Source organism: Pleurodeles waltl, chromosome 6 (genome assembly GCF_031143425.1).
Source record: "Pleurodeles waltl isolate 20211129_DDA chromosome 6, aPleWal1.hap1.20221129, whole genome shotgun sequence".
NCBI lineage: Eukaryota > Metazoa > Chordata > Amphibia > Caudata > Salamandridae > Pleurodeles > Pleurodeles waltl.
This window is the reverse complement of record NC_090445.1, coordinates 1,687,495,615-1,687,517,175: the sequence shown is the minus strand read 5'-3', so window position 1 is coordinate 1,687,517,175 and position 21,561 is coordinate 1,687,495,615. Positions and strand designations below refer to the sequence as shown.

The 21,561-nt window shown below is 45.5% G+C and overlaps 1 protein-coding gene across 13 annotated transcripts in view; it reads right to left on the bottom strand.

Annotated features, from left to right (window-relative positions):
* GAPVD1 (GTPase activating protein and VPS9 domains 1) overlaps positions 1–21,561 on the bottom strand; it is a 418,483-nt gene that overhangs the window by 29,933 nt on the left and 366,989 nt on the right. For all 13 annotated transcript variants that reach the window (XM_069241756.1, XM_069241749.1, XM_069241751.1 and 10 more), the window contains 3 exons: positions 18,406–18,593; positions 17,837–18,050; positions 9,677–9,749 (listed from right to left, as the gene is read on the bottom strand). In XM_069241756.1, the coding sequence (XP_069097857.1) occupies positions 9,677–9,749; positions 17,837–18,050; positions 18,406–18,593 (475 nt within the window). The remainder of the gene's footprint in view (positions 1–9,676; positions 9,750–17,836; positions 18,051–18,405; positions 18,594–21,561) is intronic.

The following is a 21,561-nucleotide window of genomic DNA, read 5'->3' as shown; positions in this document are numbered from 1 at the left end:
TGCCTGGGGGAGGTGTTAGCATCTCCACCCAGTGCAGGCTTTGTTACTGGCCTCAGAGTGACAAAGGCACTCTCCCCATGGGGCCAGCAACATGTCTCTGGTGTGGCAGGCTGCTGGAACTAGTCAGCCTACACAGACAGTCGGTTAAGTTTCAGGGGGCACCTCTAAGGTGCCCTCTGTGGTGTATTTTACAATAAAATGTACACTGGCATCAGTGTGCATTTATTGTGCTGAGAAGTTTGATACTAAACTTCCCAGTTTTCAGTGTAGCCATTATGGTGCTGTGGAGTTCGTGTTTGACAGACTCCCAGACCATATACTCTTATGGCTACCCTGCACTTACAATGTCTAAGGTTTTGTTTAGACACTGTAGGGGTACCATGCTCATGCACTGGTACCCTCACCTATGGTATAGTGCACCCTGCCTTAGGGCTGTAAGGCCTGCTAGAGGGGTGTCTTACCTATACTGCATAGGCAGTGAGAGGCTGGCATGGCACCCTGAGGGGAGGGCCATGTCGACTTACTCGTTTTGTCCTCACTAGCACACACAAGCTGGCAAGCAGTGTGTCTGTGCTGAGTGAGAGGTCTCCAGGGTGGCATAAGACATGCTGCAGCCCTTAGAGACCTTCCTTGGCATCAGGGCCCTTGGTACTAGAAGTACCAGTTACAAGGGACTTATCTGGATGCCAGGGTCTGCCAATTGTGGATACAAAAGTACAGGTAAGGGAAAGAACACTGGTGCTGGGGCCTGGTTAGCAGGCCTCAGCACACTTTCAATTGTAAACATAGCATCAGCAAAGGCAAAAAGTCAGGGGGCAACCATGCCAAGGAGGCATTTCCTTACAAGTACCTATTTTTTTTTTTAGGTTGTTTGATTGTTACCTTGTATAATCTGTAGGTGATGTTTGTGTTCCATTTTGTACCACCGGGCGTGGCCATACAGAGAAGGCGGACCCACTGAAGTGGCGATCCACAAATGTGCGGCAGACTGTGCGGAAACATGCTTGCCAGCCACGCCAATATTTGGCTCTCCTGGTCTGCAGGGGGAGCATCACCAGTACCCTGTGAATTAGGACACTTGCCTGCCAGAGAGTCTGGTGGAAGCTGACCCCTGGATCATAGGGGGAGGCCTTATATTTTTAATTCACCCTTTAAGATGACAACACGCGCCTTCACTGGCTCCTTAAAGTCATGCACGGGTTGGAGCATACCCCTCAGCAGAGGTAAGTATTGCATTGACCTATGTGTGGAGGAGAGGGTCTATATGAGGAACTCTTCCTCTTAAGGTTGTTTGAGCCTTTCCACCTTGGAAGGTGGCTGCATCCTGGTATAATATGAGGTAGTATCATTCTTCAGGGGGGTGACTGACTGCTTCGTCAGATAAAGATCTAGGTCTCTATCATCTTGGTGGGGGGGGGGCGTGAATGTGGCATAGAGTCCAAAGACGGTAAGAGAGGTGGGGAGTGGTGCAGGAGGCAGAGAAGGAGAAAGGGAAGGATGGGAGGAGGAGGAGAGAAACAAGGAGGAAGAGGGGGGTGAAGGAGGCGGGGGAAGGATTGAGGGAAGCAGTGACAGAGGAGAGGTGCCCTTGTTGTGGCGCTGATGCTTTAAGGGCATCAGCTCTGAAGGTGGGTTTAGTGCCCCCTTGAAAGATAATTTCCTCTTGGAAGGAGCTGGGTCTTTAGGCTTGTCCAGAGTCTTAGCCAGGACGAGACTGGTGCCAGGCCGGATGTGGATTTCACACTGTCTGGCAAAGAGCTCCTTATGTGGGTGCTGAAGTATTGGCTGCTCCATGTCGTCTGAGGAAGATGCAGGTGTGGATGGCGCCTTCTTCGCATTCAAAGGTTTTTGAGGCCCAAAGAGCACAGAACTTGCTTCTGAGTCCCTCATCATCAGCTCGGAAACAGGTCTCAGGGGCAGAGCCAATGTGGCTGCCGAGGTGGATGGGCAAGGCTTGGCGGTGGACTTTGGCACTGAAGTATGAGTGTGTTTCGAGTCCACACTCTCCACTTGGTGCTGACCATGCCCTTGCAGAAGTGGTGGCCCAGAGCCCTCATGAGTACTTTGAGAGCTCGCAGCTCTAGCCTCCCAAGAAGCTAATAGATGGCAAACAGCCGTCTATTTGGTGCTGTTACTCACTGTGACTATTTTGGACTGTCTTTCCACCGGTGGGGGCTCCTCCTTCTCCACATCGACTTAAGAACTCTCGGCTGACGAGAACTCCTCGACTTCAACGAAAGCGGTTTCCTGCTACTGCTCACCCCAGATGTCTGTCCCCAAAGAGGTTGGTGTATTCTCTTGCTGTTAATGCACTATAGGGCAGAGCAACAAGCTTGAGTGTTAGGGGTCTTATTACGGAATGCAAGACAGGCTGCACAAGAGTCCGCTTGATGGTCTGGAGACAAGGAGAGGTTACTCTGAATGACACTGGGGCAAAAAGAGAACAGAGTCCTTTCCCTCCCGAGGCCCATGGGGGCTAGGCCCTCAGTGGGGTGTCGAAAGAGTGACTGATCCATGGAGAGGCAAGTCAAAGGGAGTACACGGTAGGAGAATTGAAACGCGTGTTTCCAATATCTCCCGGCAAGGAACAGAATAGAGCCGCCCCGACAACGACACCACGTGGCGTCACACCAGAGCTCGAAGGGACACTTTGGAACAAGATGGCGGAGAAAAAAAATAATCTAACAATGGAGCCGATGCCCATGCGCATTACCAGTAATAGGTGGAGTCGCAGTACCTTGTGACTTGAAAATACTTCTTTAAAGAAAAACAACTTGCACACGTTTGATCGCAACACTAGATGGCATGAGTGTGCACAGCACGTCGATCTGCATCGACACGTCAAACATAATTTGGTGACTGATCATCTGAAGACTAAAGTGCAACAAAAAGAAATAAATTAGTAATAAACTATAAAAAAAATATTGATGCAAGCATTCTAAGATATTAATGCAGATTTATAGACAATACAGCAGTGTCAATGGCCCTTGGAAAGAAGTCGTTAGTGAATTTGTTTCAGCTTTTGTATTGGCTTTGCGCCCCCAGACTAGTTCTCAGATTCATTATAGTGCGATGTGTTGGGAAGCCAAATCTCTCAATGAGATTTTGAAGCATGCAAAACATTGTAGTGAAGTTTTTTTTTATTTTTTATGTGAAGTGGAGGTAGATCAAGGAAAAGCACACAGTGGCTCAGACAAAGTATTTTTTGAAAGGCAGCATTCTTGTTTTGTTTCAGGTGTGAATTCTGGAATGTGGGGAATTGGTATACAAAATAATAATTTTTAATGATGCAAGCTGGAAGTATTAATGTTATTTACCCTGTAACCACTGTTTGGCACATGTAATGCTGTAGATTCACATGCTCTGCATAATCCTGCCATCTAGTATTGTGCCCAAACCGCTGCAACTTGTTTTCTTCTCAGATGTCTTTTGAGTCACAAAGTATCAGTAACTTTTCCTCTCATAGTTAATGCACAGGGGCACCGGCTTCATAGTTAAATTGTTTTCGCCTCAACTGGTTAGAGTAGGTGTGGACTACTGAGTAGGATAGTATAGTGACCATGTGTGTTATGTAAATAATTATGTAAGTTGAAGATATCTTTAGCACATATTGTCTTCTAGGGAGGTGGGCAGGTGCACATGAATCTATAGCACTACATGCAATGACCAGATGCTTACACGGTAACTAACAATCGGTTTGTAGCATATTTGGCTGTATATATATATTGTCTGTTAAGCAGTACTCCCCTGAGCAATGGCTAGTCAGTGGATGGTGCAGATGTCTGAAATAGAGTCCTAAGGGCACTTTGACCAACTCTAACCTGTTACCTTGCAAGAATATCAACACAATGTTTTGCAAAGGTGTGTGGACTTGGCTACGTGGCAGCTTTGCAGATGTAAGCTGCGGGTATATTCACAAGAAAGAACATGGTGTTGCCCTGTTTACAGGTCGGATTGGTTGGGGGATGGGCAGGGAGGGTTCTTTTGGCTTTAACTTAGCAGGTTTGGATACATTTGACGATCCACCTGACTAGACCCGTTTTTGAAATGAAGGGACCTTTTGAGGTTTTGTAAAGGCAACAAAAAGCTGTTTTGTTTTACAGAAGGGCTTGGTTCTACCTATGTAATACATAAGAGAACGCTGAAGTGTGTGCGTAGTGGTCTCTGTGCTACTGAGACAGAATGAGGGAAGATGAGCAGGAGCTTTATTGTTTGGTGTAAAGGAGACACAACCTTGGGTAGAAATTTGGGGCTTGCCCATAGAACAACAGATAGTTGCTCATCCACCACAGAAGAAAGTGATGGCCCTTATCAAAACTAGAACTTCCCAGTGACCATTGGGCTGAGAGGAACACTTGATGCTCGGGATCTTGGACAATGAGCTGTATATTTTTTTATGGGTCCAACACGTGTTTCTCTGCTGCCTAAAAGACATCTTGCTCCTGAAAGCAGAGCAGGAGTCACAGCGGATGCCATAGTGCACAGATTAGATGCAGTGGCAGTCTGCCCTGGGGTATTTCAGGTGGCACTGAGGGAATCTCTTTGTGGGCTTTCACCTCTTCATTCTCTGAAGTCAGTAAGGAAGTTGTGGGCCTCAAATGGTGGTGCACCCCAAGGGCTGGGTGCCCTGTCACTGATGACTGTCCAGAAGGGTTGAGAGAAAAGAGGAAAGGGAATGAATGTCAAAGTAGAACTCTTCTCAGCAACTGGAAGGGAAGCGTCTGGTACTGGGACCAGAACATTCAGCGGTGAACTCATCAAGACTGCGAGCAACACTGACACACATCCAAACCTGATGGCAGAGAAAAGGCAATCTAAAAATGGAGTTGGTGCCCATGCACCTTCACTATTGAGGAAGAGTTCCAGATATCTCATGCTTCGAAAGACTTCTCCAAAGAAAAACAAGTCTGAGCTCAACACTTTATAGCAGGATTATGCAGGGCATGTGTATCTGCAGCCACAGATGCTACAAACTTAATGTTTAATGAAGGCAGAGGGAGAGAATTTGTCCATGATTCGATTATGTCTAACGCAAATATTACTATATTGAAAAAGACTACAGCTTGCCATCCCTGCAGGAAAATGGGCCATTGGAATGATTTAATTTTGTCTTAATTGGCTGATTTTATTTGTAAATGATTCTCGTCTGGAAAAGCATAGAAGTAACCTGAGAACAGCACGTGCAATGTGTACAATAGCTTACTCTGTTGAAGCATCATACATGTGTAATGTAACAGCACAAGTTGTGGAATTGACCGCACTAACAAGAGCATGCTGCAAAGCCAATGGATTGAGTATTACAATTTACATGCTGTTGTGTCTAGTACATTAGAACCACAAAGAATTTAACTGAAAAGGAGTGTGCACTGTTGTCAAAACAATTCTAACATTAGAAGAGCTGATTGTAGGAAGTTGGCTCTGTATGTGCTATTTCAAAGTAAGGAATAGCATGCACAGAGTCCAAGGGTTCCCCTTAGAGGTAAAATAGTGGTAAAAAGAGATAATACTAATGCTCTATTTTGTGGTAGTGTGGTCGAGCAGTAGGCTTATCCAAGGAGTAGTGTTAAGCATTTGTTGTACATACACATAGACAATAAATGAGGTACACACACTCAGAGACAAATCCAGCCAATAGGTTTTGTTATAGAAAAATATCTTTTCTTAGTTTATTTTAAGAACCACAGGTTCAAATTTAACATGTAATATCTTGTTTGAAAGGTATTGCAGGTAAGTACATTAGGAACTTTGAATCATTTCAATTGCATGTATACTTTTCAACTTATTCACAAATAGCTACTTTAAAAGTGGACACAGTGCAATTTTCACAGTTCCTGGGGGAGGTAAGTTTTTGTTAGTTTTACCAGGTAAGTAAGACACTTACAGGGTTCAGTTCTTGGTCCAAGGTAGCCCACCGTTGGGGGTTCAGAGCAACCCCAAAGTTACCACACCAGCAGCTCAGGGCCGGTCAGGTGCAGAGTTCAAAGTGGTGCCCAAAACGCATAGGCTTCAATGGAGAGAAGGGGGTGCCCCGGTTCCAGTCTGCCAGCAGGTAAGTACCCGTGTCTTCGGAGGGCGGACCAGGGGGGTTTTGTAGGGCACCGGGGGGGACACAAGCCCACACAGAAATTTCACCCTCAGTGGCGCGGGGGCGGCCGGGTGCAGTGTTAGAACAAGCGTCGGGTTCGCAATGTTAGTCAATGAGAGATCAAGGGATCTCTTCAGCGCTGCAGGCAGGCAAGGGGGGGCTTCCTCGGGGAAACCTCCACTTGGGCAAGGGAGAGGGACTCCTGGGGGTCACTTCTGCAGTGAAAGTCCGGTCCTTCAGGTCCTGGGGGCTGCGGGTGCAGGGTCTTTTCCAGGCGTCGGGACTTAGGTTTCAGAGAGTCGCGGTCAGGGGAAGCCTCGGGATTCCCTCTGCAGGCGGCGCTGTGGGGGCTCAGTGGGGGACAGGTTTTGGTACTCACAGTCGTAGAGTAGTCCGGGGGTCCTCCCTGAGGTGTTGGTTCTCCACCAGCCGAGTCGGGGTCGCCGGGTGCAGTGTTGCAAGTCTCACGCTTCTTGCGGGGAGTTGCAGGGTTCTTTAAAGCTGCTTCTTGAAACAAAGTTGCAGTCTTTTTGGAGCAGGTCCGCTGTCCTCGGGAGTTTCTTGTCGTCGTCGAAGTAGGGCAGTCCTCAGAGGATGCAGAGGTCGCTGGTCCCTTTGGAAAGCGTCGCTGGAGCAGAGTTCTTTGGAAGGCAGGAGACAGGCCGGTGAGTTTCTGGAGCCAAGGCAGTTGTCGTCTTCTGGTCTTCCTCTGCAGGGGTTTTCAGCTGGGCAGTCCTTCTTCTTGTTGTTGCAGGAATCTAATTTTCTAGGGTTCAGGGTAGCCCTTAAATACTAAATTTAAGGGCGTGTTTAGGTCTGGGGGGTTAGTAGCCAATGGCTACTAGCCCTGAGGGTGGGTACACCCTCTTTGTGCCTCCTCCCAAGGGGAGGGGGTCACAATCCTAACCCTATTGGGGGAATCCTCCATCTGCAAGATGGAGGATTTCTAAAAGTTAAAGTCACCTCAGCTCAGGACACCTTAGGGGCTGTCCTGACTGGCCAGTGACTCCTCCTTGTTGCTTTCTTTGTTCCCTCCAGCCTTGCCGCCAAAAGTGGGGGCCGTGGCCGGAGGGGGCGGGCAACTCCACTAAGCTGGAGTGCCCTGCTGTGCTGTGACAAAGGGGTGAGCCTTTGAGGCTCACCGCCAGGTGTTACAGCTCCTGCCTGGGGGAGGTGTTAGCATCTCCACCCAGTGCAGGCTTTGTTACTGGCCTCAGAGTGACAAAGGCACTCTCCCCATGGGGCCAGCAACATGTCTCTAGTGTGGCAGGCTGCTGGAACTAGTCAGCCTACACAGACAGTCGGTTAAGTTTCAGGGGGCACCTCTAAGGTGCCCTCTGGGGTGTATTTTGCAATAAAATGTACACTGGCATCAGTTTTCATTTATTGTGCTGAGAAGTTTGATACCAAACTTCCCAGTTTTCAGTGTAGCCATTATGGTGCTGTGGAGTTCGTGTTTGACCAACTCCCAGACCATATACTCTTATGGCTACCCTGCACTTACAATGTCTAAGGTTTTGTTTAGACACTGTAGGGGTACCATGCTCATGCACTGGTACCCTCACCTATGGTATAGTGCACCCTGCCTTAGGGCTGTAAGGCCTGCTAGAGGGGTGACTGACCTATACTTGCATAGGCAGTGAGAGGCTGGCATGGCACCCTGAGGGGAGTGCCATGTCGACTTACTCGTTTTGTTCTCACTAGCACACACAAGCTGGCAAGCAGTGTGTCTGTGCTGAGTGAGGGGTCTCTAGGGTGGCATAATACATGCTGCAGCCCTTAGAGACCTTCCCTGGCATCAGGGCCCTTGGTACCAGAGGTACCAGTTACAAGGGACTTATCTGGATGCCAGGGTGTGCCAATTGTGGAAACAATGGTACATTTTAGGTGAAAGAACACTGGTGCTGGGGCCTGGTTAGCAGGGTCCCAGCACACTTCTCAGTCAAGTCAGCATCAGTATCAGGCAAAAAGTGGGGGGTAACTGCAACAGGGAGCCATTTCTTTACACTGATCATTTTACAAAATAATGTGTACTATGTTGAAAGGGAAAACGTGGATTGCAGCAGTTTGTTTTCTGGATAGAACTGGCATTTGAAGACACCGGATAAGAAATATGTTCTGTCGGATAGCATTCTGAGTTATATGGTTAGGTTTTTTCATGATCCTACACACGTTCGACGAGATGCCAAGCTGCGTACTTACAGAATCAGAAAGTGCAGGTTCAATTCTCATTTTAGAGCCGCAACCAAAATTTGTCAACATTGTGTTACTTGTTGAGTGGGGAGCATTAGTGCCCACACTTATTCACCTCTGATTATTTTCGCTCAGGCCTACCCACTGGTCTGTATGTTGATGGTCTGCAATTGGTTACAGAGGGTTGAATCAACGTTTTAGACCAGATATGTGCGAATTATGTATATTCTGCACTCAGTGGTGTACAGCTTTTTCTCTGTATCTGGAGTCTAGTTTCATATGCTTGTCATAGTTTGCTATAGAGTATGCACAGCCTTTACGTTTTGCCTACTACGTTGATTTTCTCTTTTGGTGTATCTGTTTGATTTGTAATCTCTTTTCCCCTTTATTGCAATATGTACCATGTATCGCTCACGTTTTACTGTAAAATCCTATATAGACTTTGAAGTTTAAAAAAATGCTTTGTATTAGTTGTCAACCGTTATATGTTGGCAAAACACTGCACTGGCCAAGTCTTGTTGGACAGTGTGATGGGCCCTTTTCTTGAATGCAGCTTGACTTTGGTGAGTTGTCCAAGTGTAATGGTTTGTGTTAAATTGTAGTTATTGTGCGTCTATTCTCTAGATGGGTGATCTTCTTTCTAATTAGGAGATGAAACAGTCTGACTATATCCAAGCTCCTACGGAGTAAGTTGATCCCAAGATTCGGTTTGGTAACTTTTTTTTTTTGTTGTTGTTTTTTTTTAGAATGAGACGAAGGGACTCATTTCAAGAATGATTTGATGAGAATTTAACGCACCACAGTGAAGATAGATCAGCATTTCCTTTGCAGTTATTGGCCTTAAGCATCTGGAGTGGTTGAGAGAGTTAACGGTACTCTCAAGTCATTTTTGTACACTAAAGGTCATTATGAGAAAAGTATAATCTCTCTGCCATTTTTCTACACATTCCGAACCCCAACACCTTTTGAAATCGGACTTGCATTAAAATGCTTTGTATATTTTTTGCAACAAATGATTAACTGCTTTGATATGTGTTTAACATGACAGAGGCTGGTTTTATTCTTCGTGTCTGCAACCAAACTGCCTGTTTATGAAACATAAAGATACCAAGGATTTAAGCTGTTTGCAGGAACAGTGATAATGTGATAATGGGTTACAAGGAATAAAATACGTTCTACCATATATTTTAAGGGTACTGCAAGTCAAATTGAAGTTCAGTGACTTCATAAAGGAACTCTGTGTTGGCCTTCCTCCTTGGTGACTTGCGTATGGCGGGTATGTTTTCCCTAACCAATTTTCTTCCCTAACCAAGTTACAAAATAAAATAAAATAAAATTGAAACAAGGACAAAGTAGGAGGCAATTCCCAAAATATGAAGCAGAAAATGTACAACAAACCTCTGGTATTTGGAGTGCTCTGTGGTTTGCTGTGACGACTTTGGATAATCTTTGGATATGCTCATAAAGGACCCTGCCAAGAGAGATCAAGTTGGTGATTACAGCAGTTTCATTATTGGTAACTGCCAGCTTAACATATACAAAAACTAGAAAAAAGGGCAACAAAACGGTTGATTATACATGGCAGTGGTTAAATTCTAATGCTAATTTAAAATATTATTAATAGGGTACACACAGAAGTGAAGCCTTGCTTCTGTGAACATACAAGCAAAACCAGTCATGTGCTTTCTGAAACAATCACACAAGTCCTAAATATTTGATTTTGACAAAAGGCAGCTGTTTTGTTACCAGTCCTTGCCAAAAACCAGAAACCTTTGCATGGGCATTTACTCACCATATGTTTGTAGAGTACTGCTTTCTGCCACGCAGGAGTCCGAATTAGGTGTTTTATATAATATATGCTGAGATGGCACCACAACTCTACAACACATTTGCTACACTGCCCAGAAAATCATTAAAAGACATAATGAGATCACACTTCAATCTCCAACATCCTAATGTTTCAGACAGTAGTTTCCTGACATGATGACACATTTGAACCAATGAGCAGAAGAATACAAAAAAGGTCCAACCAGTTAAACTGCACAGTAGAGCAGCAACCTCATCTGAGATCTTTGTAATACACACCATTCATAGGTTTGACAGTAGCCTGGCTTCAAGCAGCCTTTCACTCTTCTGAAGTCAGAAACAAGACAAGTTGGCTAATAACACAGCAATAACAGTCTAGGAGATCATACAGCCTGGCTATGTGCCATTGATATCAAACTAAAAGGCCTACATAATAATATCATGGGTCCCTGAACAACAGAATCTAAACAAGCACCATAATTCAGGATCCATGAAAGTTTATTCCAGTTCAGAAAAAAGCACAAGTCTTTCACTTTGGGACTGGCTCAGTTATATTTTTTTCTAATGTGTGTGTGCATTCGTTAAGGTGAAAAAACATTTTGTACATGGAAAAATTACAAAGGGAACTTTCATGACATCAAACCTAATTTAACCATGCACAATATTTGTACTGGGAAGAGAGGGGGCTGGGAGTATGGCAGGCATACACCAAACTCTGCATTCTGCTCTGTGATCACTGTCGCTCACATCGGACTTAACCCAGAAGACAACTCCTGCAGACAAAGGCACAATGAAGGCAAGGATTTATGTCTCCCACTTATCCTGAAAGTACTTCGAACAAGGTTTCTCTTCAATTACTGAAAAAAAGTTACGTATCATCAAGAACTATCTTTCTGGTGGGTACTCAACCTGTAAATTCCTCATGGTTGAATGTCCCCAGGTGCCAGACTGGATCTGGAACATTTCCAAAGTTCTCATACAGAGGTAAGGTAGGGTGCCCAATGGCCCCCACCTCAGTGCACTGACATCAGTTCCCAGTCTTCGCTCTCTGTGCCCTTTGATGTAGAGACAAGCAAGTGACATCGACTGTGGCAGTGCAGCAATCTAAATTGTAAGATGAACACGACCGATGACCATCTGCCAGAATAGGGGAGGTGGTGGGATCAGTGAGGAATCTGAGGAAAGTGCTCCTTACCCAGGAAACATGTTTGTAGCGTGTAGTACTGTAGATTCACATACTTCGCATACTCCTGCCACCTAATGTTTGGTTCAGACATGTGAAAGTTGATTTTGGTCTGTCGAATGACGGAATAGGGTGCGACTTCTCCTCTTGGTGTACGTTGTGCATGGGTTTGACTCCATGTTAGATTGCTTTTGCGCAGAGGTTGAAAGTATATACGAAATGTCAATGTAAGTAAGGTGAGTAGAGCAATGTGCACTGAAATACAGTAAGCAAAAGGTCTGCAAAGAACACAGGCTCCTTGGGAGGAGGGTGGGGGCCTATAAATCTAAGGCACTCCATGATACAAACGATGTATACAGGGTAAGTAGCATTTTCCGTTCGCATCAGCATGTGTTGCAGTAGGTACACATGCACAGCATAGACCGTAAAGCAGAGCCTTCCAGAAATTATGGACTTGAGCACCAATTCTAGGATAAGCTGCGGCACCCACTGCCACTTTTGTGAGCATCTCAGTGGCCAAAGTAAGGTGAGGGACAGCACAGTGATTTGAAGTGTGCTGACCACACCCTCAAGTAGCATCATTAAGGACACGTCCTGCAAATCCAGGGCCACCAACCAGTTACCAAGATCTGGAGCAGAGGATCTGTGCCAGGGTGAGAACCTTGACCTTTTTCTTTCTCAGTAAGGCTTTCAATGGTCAGAGACCTAGTATAGGTCTGAAACCCCAGTCCTCCTTTAGCACTTGGAAGTAGCACGTATAACACCCCTAACCTTTCTGAGAGCCAAGCACCTGTTCGAAGGCTCCTCTGATTAGCAGGAGATTGACTTCTCTCATCAAGATAGTGTGTTAAGCCGAAATTCGCCCTGTGTCAGGAGATACAATGTGGGTATGAAATAAAAAGGCAGGGTGTAGCTATTTTTAACAATCCGTCTAAAACCATGGATTTCCAGTCAGGGAGAAATGTTGTCTCCTTCCCCTTAGTGTGTGTTTTTGGGTCTGCAGGTGCAAATCAAAGCGGCTTGATTAGAGCTACAATAGGCTACGCCTCTGGAGTACGCCCTATATTTCCTGCACTACTGGAAGAACTGCCAGGCTGGGGACGATAATCCCAAAGATCGTGCTGTGGTACAAATGTCTCATCAATCAATCAAATGATGAGTCAATCTTTTCTCCAAAAAGTCAAGATCTGTCAAAGGGCTTGTCAATGAAGAGTGTCTCTATGTCCTGTCAGAATTCAGTTGCCTACATCCAGGTGTATCTTCTGAGAACCACACTGGTGCAGGCAGCCTTGCCTATACAATAAGTGGTGTCCTGGCTGGCTCATATGACACATTATGCTGCATCCTGTCAGCCTTCTCTCGCTTGGACACCTGAAGCCATGGTGTCTTTCAGGACACCAGGTAAGATTTCACTGCCTCTGACCTATAAGGAGAGAGAGTGCACCTACCCGAAAGGCACACCGCTTTCAAGAATGCATGGTTAAGCTAGCTGAGGAAAACATTTTCTTGCCAAAGCCATCAATGTGCTTTGACTTCCCTAACCAAAGCTGTAGAAGTAAAGTCAGATTGATCTGGACAGCAAGGCTCTAAACCTTGGGTGGCTTCATTAGAAAGTCAAGGTCACCAGAGGGCAGTCCGAGTCATATAGCCACAGGTTGAATACCCAGAGGAGCAGAGCATGGCACTGAAAATGTGGCCATGAGTGCGTTGGTGGCAGGCTCATTCAATGGCAAAGGTGGTTCAGTATGACCTGGTTGAAAACATTTAGTTAGTAAATTAGCTTTTGTTATGACCATAGGCAACAGGAAATCTAGCACCTCTACCACTTTCCCTACTACCACAGAAAATAGAGCGCTTTCTCCTGTTGGTGGAACAAATCTTGAGTGTTGGGTAGAGGTCTAGCCCACTCGCATTTTGTTGGTCTCGGTAGAGCCATTCAAATGAGTAGTGTCTTGAGGGTAGACCATTCAGCGCCTCCTCGTCATCACTGACAATTCTGAATCAGAGTTATATACGGCCTCCAGCCTTTGGTAATACTAGAACAATGGAAAAGGCTGAGGTTGACAATCTGGCTGTATGACCCCTGGCTGCACCTTTGTAATCTCACAGCGAGATGTAGGTCTGGGACAGGCCACCGTTGGTTTGGGTGTGGAGAGTGGCATCAGGATTGGGTCCATTACCAGTGCCAGCAGGGAAGGGACAGGTGTGGACCCTGGAGTCAGGTAGAAAGTCTAGACTGGTGCCATTATCGGCCTGGAAACAGGTCCCAATAGGGGGAATTCGGGGTGGAACCTGCCGGAAGAAGTCTGACTACAAGTCCAACAACTGTGTGGCCAAATGGTGCGGCAGAGGGAGCCAGCAACATTGAAAAGATCTGCATCAGGACCACCATGAAGGCTGCTATTTGTTGCAGGCTTCAAAGACAACCTGGGAGATTCATGGTGTGCAAGGACCAGTTGTGGGACAGGATCAGAGTCAGAAGAAGCTGGAGGTGAAGGTGAAGGACCATTCAAGTACTGCCACTGCAACTTATTATCAGTTTTTGAGTGGCAAGATCCGGTCGAGTCCTGCTTGGCTTTCTCTCATGTTTTTAACTTTCACTCACCTGAAGACTTCGGGTTGGGCTTTGCCTGGGACCAGCCTGGTGACTCAGTGAATTGGAGCACGACGGGGACCACTGTTTCAACACAACCTCTTCATCTGTTTTACTTCCCACTATCTCATCGTCTTTTAGTGGAAGAAGGCACACTTACTGCATGACAGAGCGTGACCAGAGCCACAACACAAATGTCACACACTGTGTGGGTCCAGTCATTTTCAGAGGAGACATATTCCCAGGCAGGCATACAGTCCGAAAAAAAGAGGTGTCAGAAGACCAGCAAAGTTGGGTGAGTAGCTCTGGATCTACGTCAGAAGGTGGTGAAGTAAAGAAAATTGCACACCTATATAAGGCTCTGCTCATTAATTCTGGAGTGTTGCAGGGTCTCACAAAGCCATGCGGTGCAACCTGTCAGTACACAGGAGCCATTGCTAGGTAAATGTTCAAAATATAGTGTGGCACCTGGGATATTAACGAGGAGAAAATATTCAAACAACATGTCCCTCAGTAGACTAACTCCCAATGCCACTCAGACTACAGACAGATTACTACAGTAGCTAAATATTAATTGCTGCAATTTGTTGCACCTCTCTAAGCAGCAGCGCGCCATATTTGAAATGTTGGACTGGTGGAATATAGGTGTAGGAAGTTGGCTCTGTATGTGCTATTTCAAAGTAAGGAATAGCATGCACAGAGTCCAAGGGTTCCCCTTAGAGGTAAAATAGTGGTAAAAAGAGATAATACTAATGCTCTATTTTGTGGTAGTATGGTCGAGCAGTAGGCTTATCCAAGGAGTAGTGTTAAGCATTTGTTGTACATACACACAGGCAATAAATGAGGAACACACACTCAGAGACAATTCCAGGCCAATAGGTTTTGTTATAGAAAAATATCTTTTCTTAGTTTATTTTAAGAACCACAGGTTCAACTTTTACAGGTAATATCTCATTTGAAAGGTATTGCAGGTAAGTACTCTAGGAACTTTGAATCATTACTTTAGCATGTATACTTTTTACATAAAACACAATAAGCTGTTTTAAAAGTGGACAGTGCAATTTTCAGTTCCTGGGGGAGGTAAGTTTTTGTTAGTTTTGTCAGGTAAGTAAATCACTTACAAGTCTCAGGTTTGGGTCCAAGGTAGCCCACCGTTGGGGGTTCAGAGCAACCCCAAAGTTATCAAACCAGCAGCTCAGGGCCGGTCAGGTGCAAAGGTCAAAGAGGTGCCCAAAACACATAGGCTTCAATGGAGAGAAGGGGGTGCCCCGGTTCCAGTCTGCCAGCAGGTAAGTACCCGCGTCTTCGGAGGGCAGACCAGGGGGGTTTTGTAGTACACCCTCAGCAGCGCGGGGGCGGCCGGGTGCAGTGTGCAAACACGCGTCGGGTTTCCTTCAGGTTTCAATGGGAGACCAAGGGGTCTCTTCAGCGGTGCAGGCAGGCAAGGGGGGGGCTCCTCGGGGTAGCCACCACCTGGGCAAGGGAGAGGGCCTCCTGGGGGTCACTCCTGCACAGAAGTTCCGTTTCTTTAGGGGCTGGGGGCTGCGGGTGCAGAGTCTTTCCCAGCCGTCGGGAAATGGAGTTCAGACAGTCGCGGTCAGGGGGAGCCTGGGGATTCCCTCTGCAGGCGTCGCTGTGGGGTCTCAGGGGGGACAACTTTGGTTACTCACAGTCGTAGAGTCGCCGGAGGGTCCTCCCTGAGTTGGTGGTTCTCCACCAGTCGAGTCGGGGTCGCCGGGTGCAGTGTTGCAAGCCTCACGCTTCTTGCGGGGAGTTGCAGGGGTCTTTAAATCTGCTCCTTGTAACAAAGTTGCAGTTCTTTTGGAGCAGTGCCGCTGTCCTCGGGAGTTTCTTGTCTTTTTCGAAGCAGGGCAGTCCTCAGAGGATTCAGAGGTCGCTGGTCCCTTGGAAAGCGTAGCTGGAGCAGGTTTCTTTGGAAGGCAGGAGACAGGCCGGTAAGTCTGGGGCCAAGGCAGTTGGTGTCTTCTGTTCTTCCTCTGCAGGGGTTTTTCAGCTCAGCAGTCCTTCTTCTTGTTAGTTGCAGGAATCTGTTTTTCTAGGTTCAGGGGAGCCCTTAAATACTAAATTTAAGGGCGTGTTTAGGTCTGGGGGGTTAGTAGCCAATGGCTACTAGCCCTGAGGGTGAGGTCATCCTCTTTTGTGCCTCCTTCCAAGGGGAGGGGGTCACATCCCTAATCCTATTGGGGGAATCCTCCATCCACACCACATATGCTGCACGAGGAAGAGGAGATAAGAAGCAAGATATTACTTACTGATCTCGAAGACTGTCTCTGTCTTGGTTAGGATAGAAGGCAAGCTTGAAGATTCTGTTCATGACACTACGTTCAATTGCCATCTGTGCATCTTGCAGCTGCTCTTCGCTGGCATTTTGCCAGATGACATTTTGTGCCTCCTTCCAAGGGGAGGGGGTCACATCCCTAATCCTATTGGGGGAATCCTCCATCTGCAAGATGGAGGATTTCTAAAAGTTAGAGTCACTTCAGCTCAGGACACCTTAGGGGCTGTCTTGACTGGCCAGTGACTCCTCCTTGTTGTTTTCTTTGTTTCCTCCAGTCTTGCCGCCAAAAGTGGGGGCCGTGGCCGGAGGGGGCGGGCAACTCCACTAAGCTGGAGTGTCCTGCGGTGCTGTGACAAAGGGGTGAGCCTTTGAGGCTCACCGCCAGGTGTTACAGCTCCTGCCTGGGGGAGGTGTTAGCATCTCCACCCAGTGCAGGCTTTGTTACTGGCCTCAGAGTGACAAAGGCACTCTCCCCATGGGGCCAGCAACATGTCTCTAGTGTGGCAGGCTGCTGGAACCAGTCAGCCTACACAGATAGTCGGTTAGGTTTCAGGGGGCACCTCTAAGGTGCCCTCTGTGGTGTATTTTACAATAAAATGTACACTGGCATCAGTGTGCATTTATTGTGCAGAGAAGTTTGATACCAAACTTCCCAGTTTTCAGTGTAGCCATTATGGTGCTGTGGAGTTCGTGTAAAACAGACTCCCAGACCATATACTCTTATGACTACCCTGCACTTACAATGTCTAAGGTTTTGTTTAGACACTGTAGGGGCACAGTGCTCATGCACTGGTGCCCCTCACCTATGGTATAGTGCACCCTGCCTTAGGGCTGTAAGGCCTGCTAGAGGGGTGTCTTACCTATACTGCATAGGCAGTGAGAGGCTGGCATGGCACCCTGAGGGGAGTGCCAGGTCGACTTACTCATTTTGTTCTCACTAGCACACACAAGCTGGTAAGCAGTGTGTCTGTGCTGAGTGAGGGGTCTCTAGGGTGGCATAAGGCATGCTGCAGCCCTTAGAGACCTTCCCTGGCATAAGGGCCCTTGGTACCAGAGGTACCAGTTACAAGGGACTTATCTGGATGCCAGGGTGTGCCAATTGTGAGATCAAAAGTACAGGTTAGGGAAAGAACACTGGTGCTGGGGCCTGGTTAGCAGGCCTCAGCACACTTTCAATTCAAAACATAGCATCAGCAAAGGCAAAAAGTCAGGGGGTAACCATGCCAAGGTGGCATTTCCTTACAATAGGTGTGGCAAATACTCTGCTGCAGCCACTGAAACCTGTGTACGCTGTGAAAGAGATTAGTTGCGTAATTGCAAGAGTATTATTTTAATTATATTTTTACTGTCAGTTGAGATTGATGCCAATCGTACAAACTGTAAGATTAATGGAAATTAAGGAGACAATCTAACACTTCAAAAAGCTACATTCTTACAACATTTGGTCCCTCACCTAGACTGATTAATATCACGAGAATGACAAAAGGGAAAATATTATAGAACTAAAATAGTATAACAAAAAAAGTTAGGAATGGAGATAAGCTGAGAAGTAGGATATTATGGCTACTCGAAAATGTATTTAAAAATAGGTTTAGCATGGCCCTTTTCATGCCTAATCAAATCAACACCACATATGCTGCACGAGGAAGAGGAGATAAGAAGCAAGATATTACTTACTGATCTCGAAGACTGTCTCCGTCTTGGTTAGGATAGAAGGCAAGCTTGAAGATTCTGTTCATGACACTACGTTCAATTGCCATCTGTGCATCTTGCAGCTGCTCTTCGCTGGCATTTTGCCAGATGACATCTTGCGCCATTGCGCCATATAAAGATTGAAGGAATTCTTCCACATGTGCAGTCTTATCATCTGCCGCTGTGAGTCTCTGAAAATCTACCAATATGAAATTAAAGAAATCCATTAAACAAAAAAAAAAAATATATATACAAAATTCAGATGTCGCACACTGTCATTTGTAAAAACAAAACAAACTATAATAAATAACATTACAAATTTAAACTTTGATTTCCTAGAACCTCGTCTCAGCAGATCTTTGAAAATGCATTAAGAAAGAAAAATGATAAAGGCTGTTACAAAGCACAAGGCACAACAACAAGGGGATCTGCCCATCCTAAAGTAGGAAGGGCACTCAAATGAGCCAAACGTAGTATATAGCACCACCTCAGAACACTAGATATATTTAGAGTCCTTCTACTGTACACAATGGTTCAAAATGTGACCCAATTACCTTTAATGAATTCTTGAATATTCTTCTCTTTGCTCTCCAGCAATAGCCTCACACAAACTGTTGTAAAGTATCTTGTGGCCACTTCTTTGTCTCGCAGCACCCTCTGCAGAAGTCTTTCTAGATGAGCTTGTGTGCTCTGAAGACCCTGACGGCATCGAGTTAAATAAGCAATATATGGAGCCCTTTTCCTACAAAAAATGAATTGTTAGTAAGGTCTTAAGTCACAAGAATGCTATAAAATCTGTAATATTAGGCACCATTTACCTCGCCTTGTAGTTAAGCAGTTTTACATTAGTTCATCCTTAAAATGGTGTAAACAAAAACCTAGCAAACAAGATAAGGAGGAAAGAAAGGAACCTTGTAGGCAACTTCCTTCAAAGCAATAGTTCGGCACTGAAAACAGACACTGCAAAACCTTATTCACCAAGAGTAAAAATGTAATGAGATCCACAACTACTTCTGTTGGAGACTTGCTTTAGTTGCAAATGAGCTTTGTTTGCACCTTACAAAGACACCAAATTGGCTTCCGGCATACATAATAGCATCTGAGATGCTGTGTAGAACTGGAAGATTTAGCCCCAACTAGCGGACCTCTTTATTCAAGTATGTTGTACGTAACACACTACTAACGTAACAGACCCAGGGATAGTCCTCACTTATTACATCGCACCCTTTTGTTGTCACATTACGTCTGTTACATTCTGCATACTTGATAGTTTGTGAGTAGTTTATAGCTAAATGAGAAACTTTTCTGAATTCACCGAGCTGCATCAGTCCACGGAAAATGAAGGAAGTCCTATGCTGTTCGAGAGAAAGGTCTGAGGACTTCGATAAAGAAAATTTGATTTGGCAGTGAACAGAGTCAGGCCAGGAGGCTGAAAGAAGATTTGAAAATTGGCAAATCTATTTGCCATGTCACATGTTTAGATAGGGGATAGGAAAGGAGAGGCTGTTAGTGGAAATGAGGGAGAGGGATTTCACTTTCAGTCCTAAATGGGCCATGGGCTCTAATTTATTTGGGCTGGGCTGGGCTGGGCTGGGCTGGACTGGACTGGACTGGATGACTGTGGATTACCTTCTGATAAAGCAGAGGTACGCCTAGAAAGCTTGGTGCTACCATGTGTGGTATTGACCACTGGACCTAGAATAAAGACACCCCTCAGTGGTCCTTGGATAAATCTCCATATTACCTTCTGAAAATGTGCCACCCTGCCATTGTAGGGTTTTCAGTCCTGCGTGCTTTCCACAGTGACCTTGGCAACACAGTAGGTCCTCTGGCGGCACTCCCACTACTGCAAAGTTTTTCACCAACAGCCAAGCTGTGTAGCCGTTTCTGTGCACGGGTACTGCCATCTGGACTATGTGGAGACCACTGATGGTGGCAGATTGTTTAAATGGTTTCCCTTTCTAACGTCTGTTGTTCTCCTATGTTAGAAGTTAGCGGCCTTCATGAAGTCTGGACATGCATGAAGAATGTCAGTAAAATGTGTAGTCTGTGTGTGGGGTTACATGTACGTGTCTGGACAAGTGAATGCTAGAGGCCTGTGGACGCCAAATGATTCGCAAGGAGTGGTCAAGGCTCCCTAGAATGATTTACACACCGCGGCATTAGAAATTATAAAGAGGACAATGATAACCAGGCAGCAAGGATGACGTAATCTCCTAAAGCTTTGGAACAACCACCAGATCTGCTGTTCCTGAGAAAAGGCAGTGATACGGACATCCACTGGAATAGGTTCTGAGTTGAACATGACCCCACTATGTATTTAACAAGTTTAACTGATAGGTACTAGATTTTCAAATTAACGATGAGCCCTCCATTTAAAAAAAACATACATACAGCAGGGGTGTTTGGTTGCAAGACGGTACAAATCCAGGGGGTTTGAGATTCTGGTGTTGAGTTTCCACACAAAAAAGTCAAAAACATTCTTTTTCTCCAAAATTCACACCTCATACAAAGCAGGTGTCACACCCAAGTTAAAGATGCAGGGTTTTAAAGAACTTGTTCACATTCTCGGGGTCCAGTTTAACAGTGCTACAGAGCGTGAAGGAGGCGCTCCTTTCTAGGCGACACTAGCGCATGTAATGAAACTCCAATACCCTAGACATACAGCTCTGCCTTCCCTCGCACGAAGCCCAATCTTCAGATTGGTTTCTGCACAAAAGCTGTATGTGTCCTCTTTGGGTACATCTTAATATTTCAATTTCTGGGGGAGGATGTGCGAGTATGCATGTGAATCTACGGCATCTCACTGCACACAAATTGAGCAGCTAGTCTTTATTTGCAGCATTAATCTAGTGTTGCTTCACTTGAAGAACACAGAACAGGACAGCAAGTAGTTTTCAAGTGTGGACTGGAGACTTTTGCCACATTTTTTAATACGTTTTTCACCACTGTTTGCAACACCAGTGACTCCCTTTCATTAATGTTGATTCAATGATGTGCCATGAAAGTCCGTGTAGAGATCTATACTGTAAGTCTGCATATATTACTAAAAATGATTTGCCCTTGTGCTCTGGCTAAATGAATTCCGACTCAGTTGTTTACATGCTAACAAATGAAAACTTTGTCTTCACAGGAGGATTCATTTTGATATACTGGTTTCAGGAATCGGACCAAGAGCCCGTCACTCCAAGAATACACAGTACTAATAGGTTTTTCTGTGGACAGTGTTTATATTTCGGACAACAATGCACATTTTCCACTGTTTTCACTAATTCTGAAAATCTGTTTTTACCATCTTACAAGGCACATTTGCAGGAAATATTTTATTGTTGCAGGATCATTTCTAAGGTGTAGTGAAGTACTCAGAAGTTCTTTTTATTATTTTGGTATTTGATAAGCGATTTCACTGGCAATCACGAAACAGCTTTGATTCCATGAAGAGGTAAAGGCCCCACGCCCTTTTTGATAGAGGAGGTGAGAAGCAGCTGAAGCTATAGAACAAGAGTAGGCCACAGTGGTGTAAACACATTCCAAGGATTCTTCAAATCACATAGATATTATCCTTATTTATAGACATTAAAGTTAGTCAAATTCAGTACCTGGCTTAAATGGCCTCAAACTTCTTTTGTCTGGGTTGAGTGCTATGCTGTGTTTTCACTTTTTGGGGCACCTTGTCACGCAGCTTGCAATAGCAGTCTGCATTAGGTTGG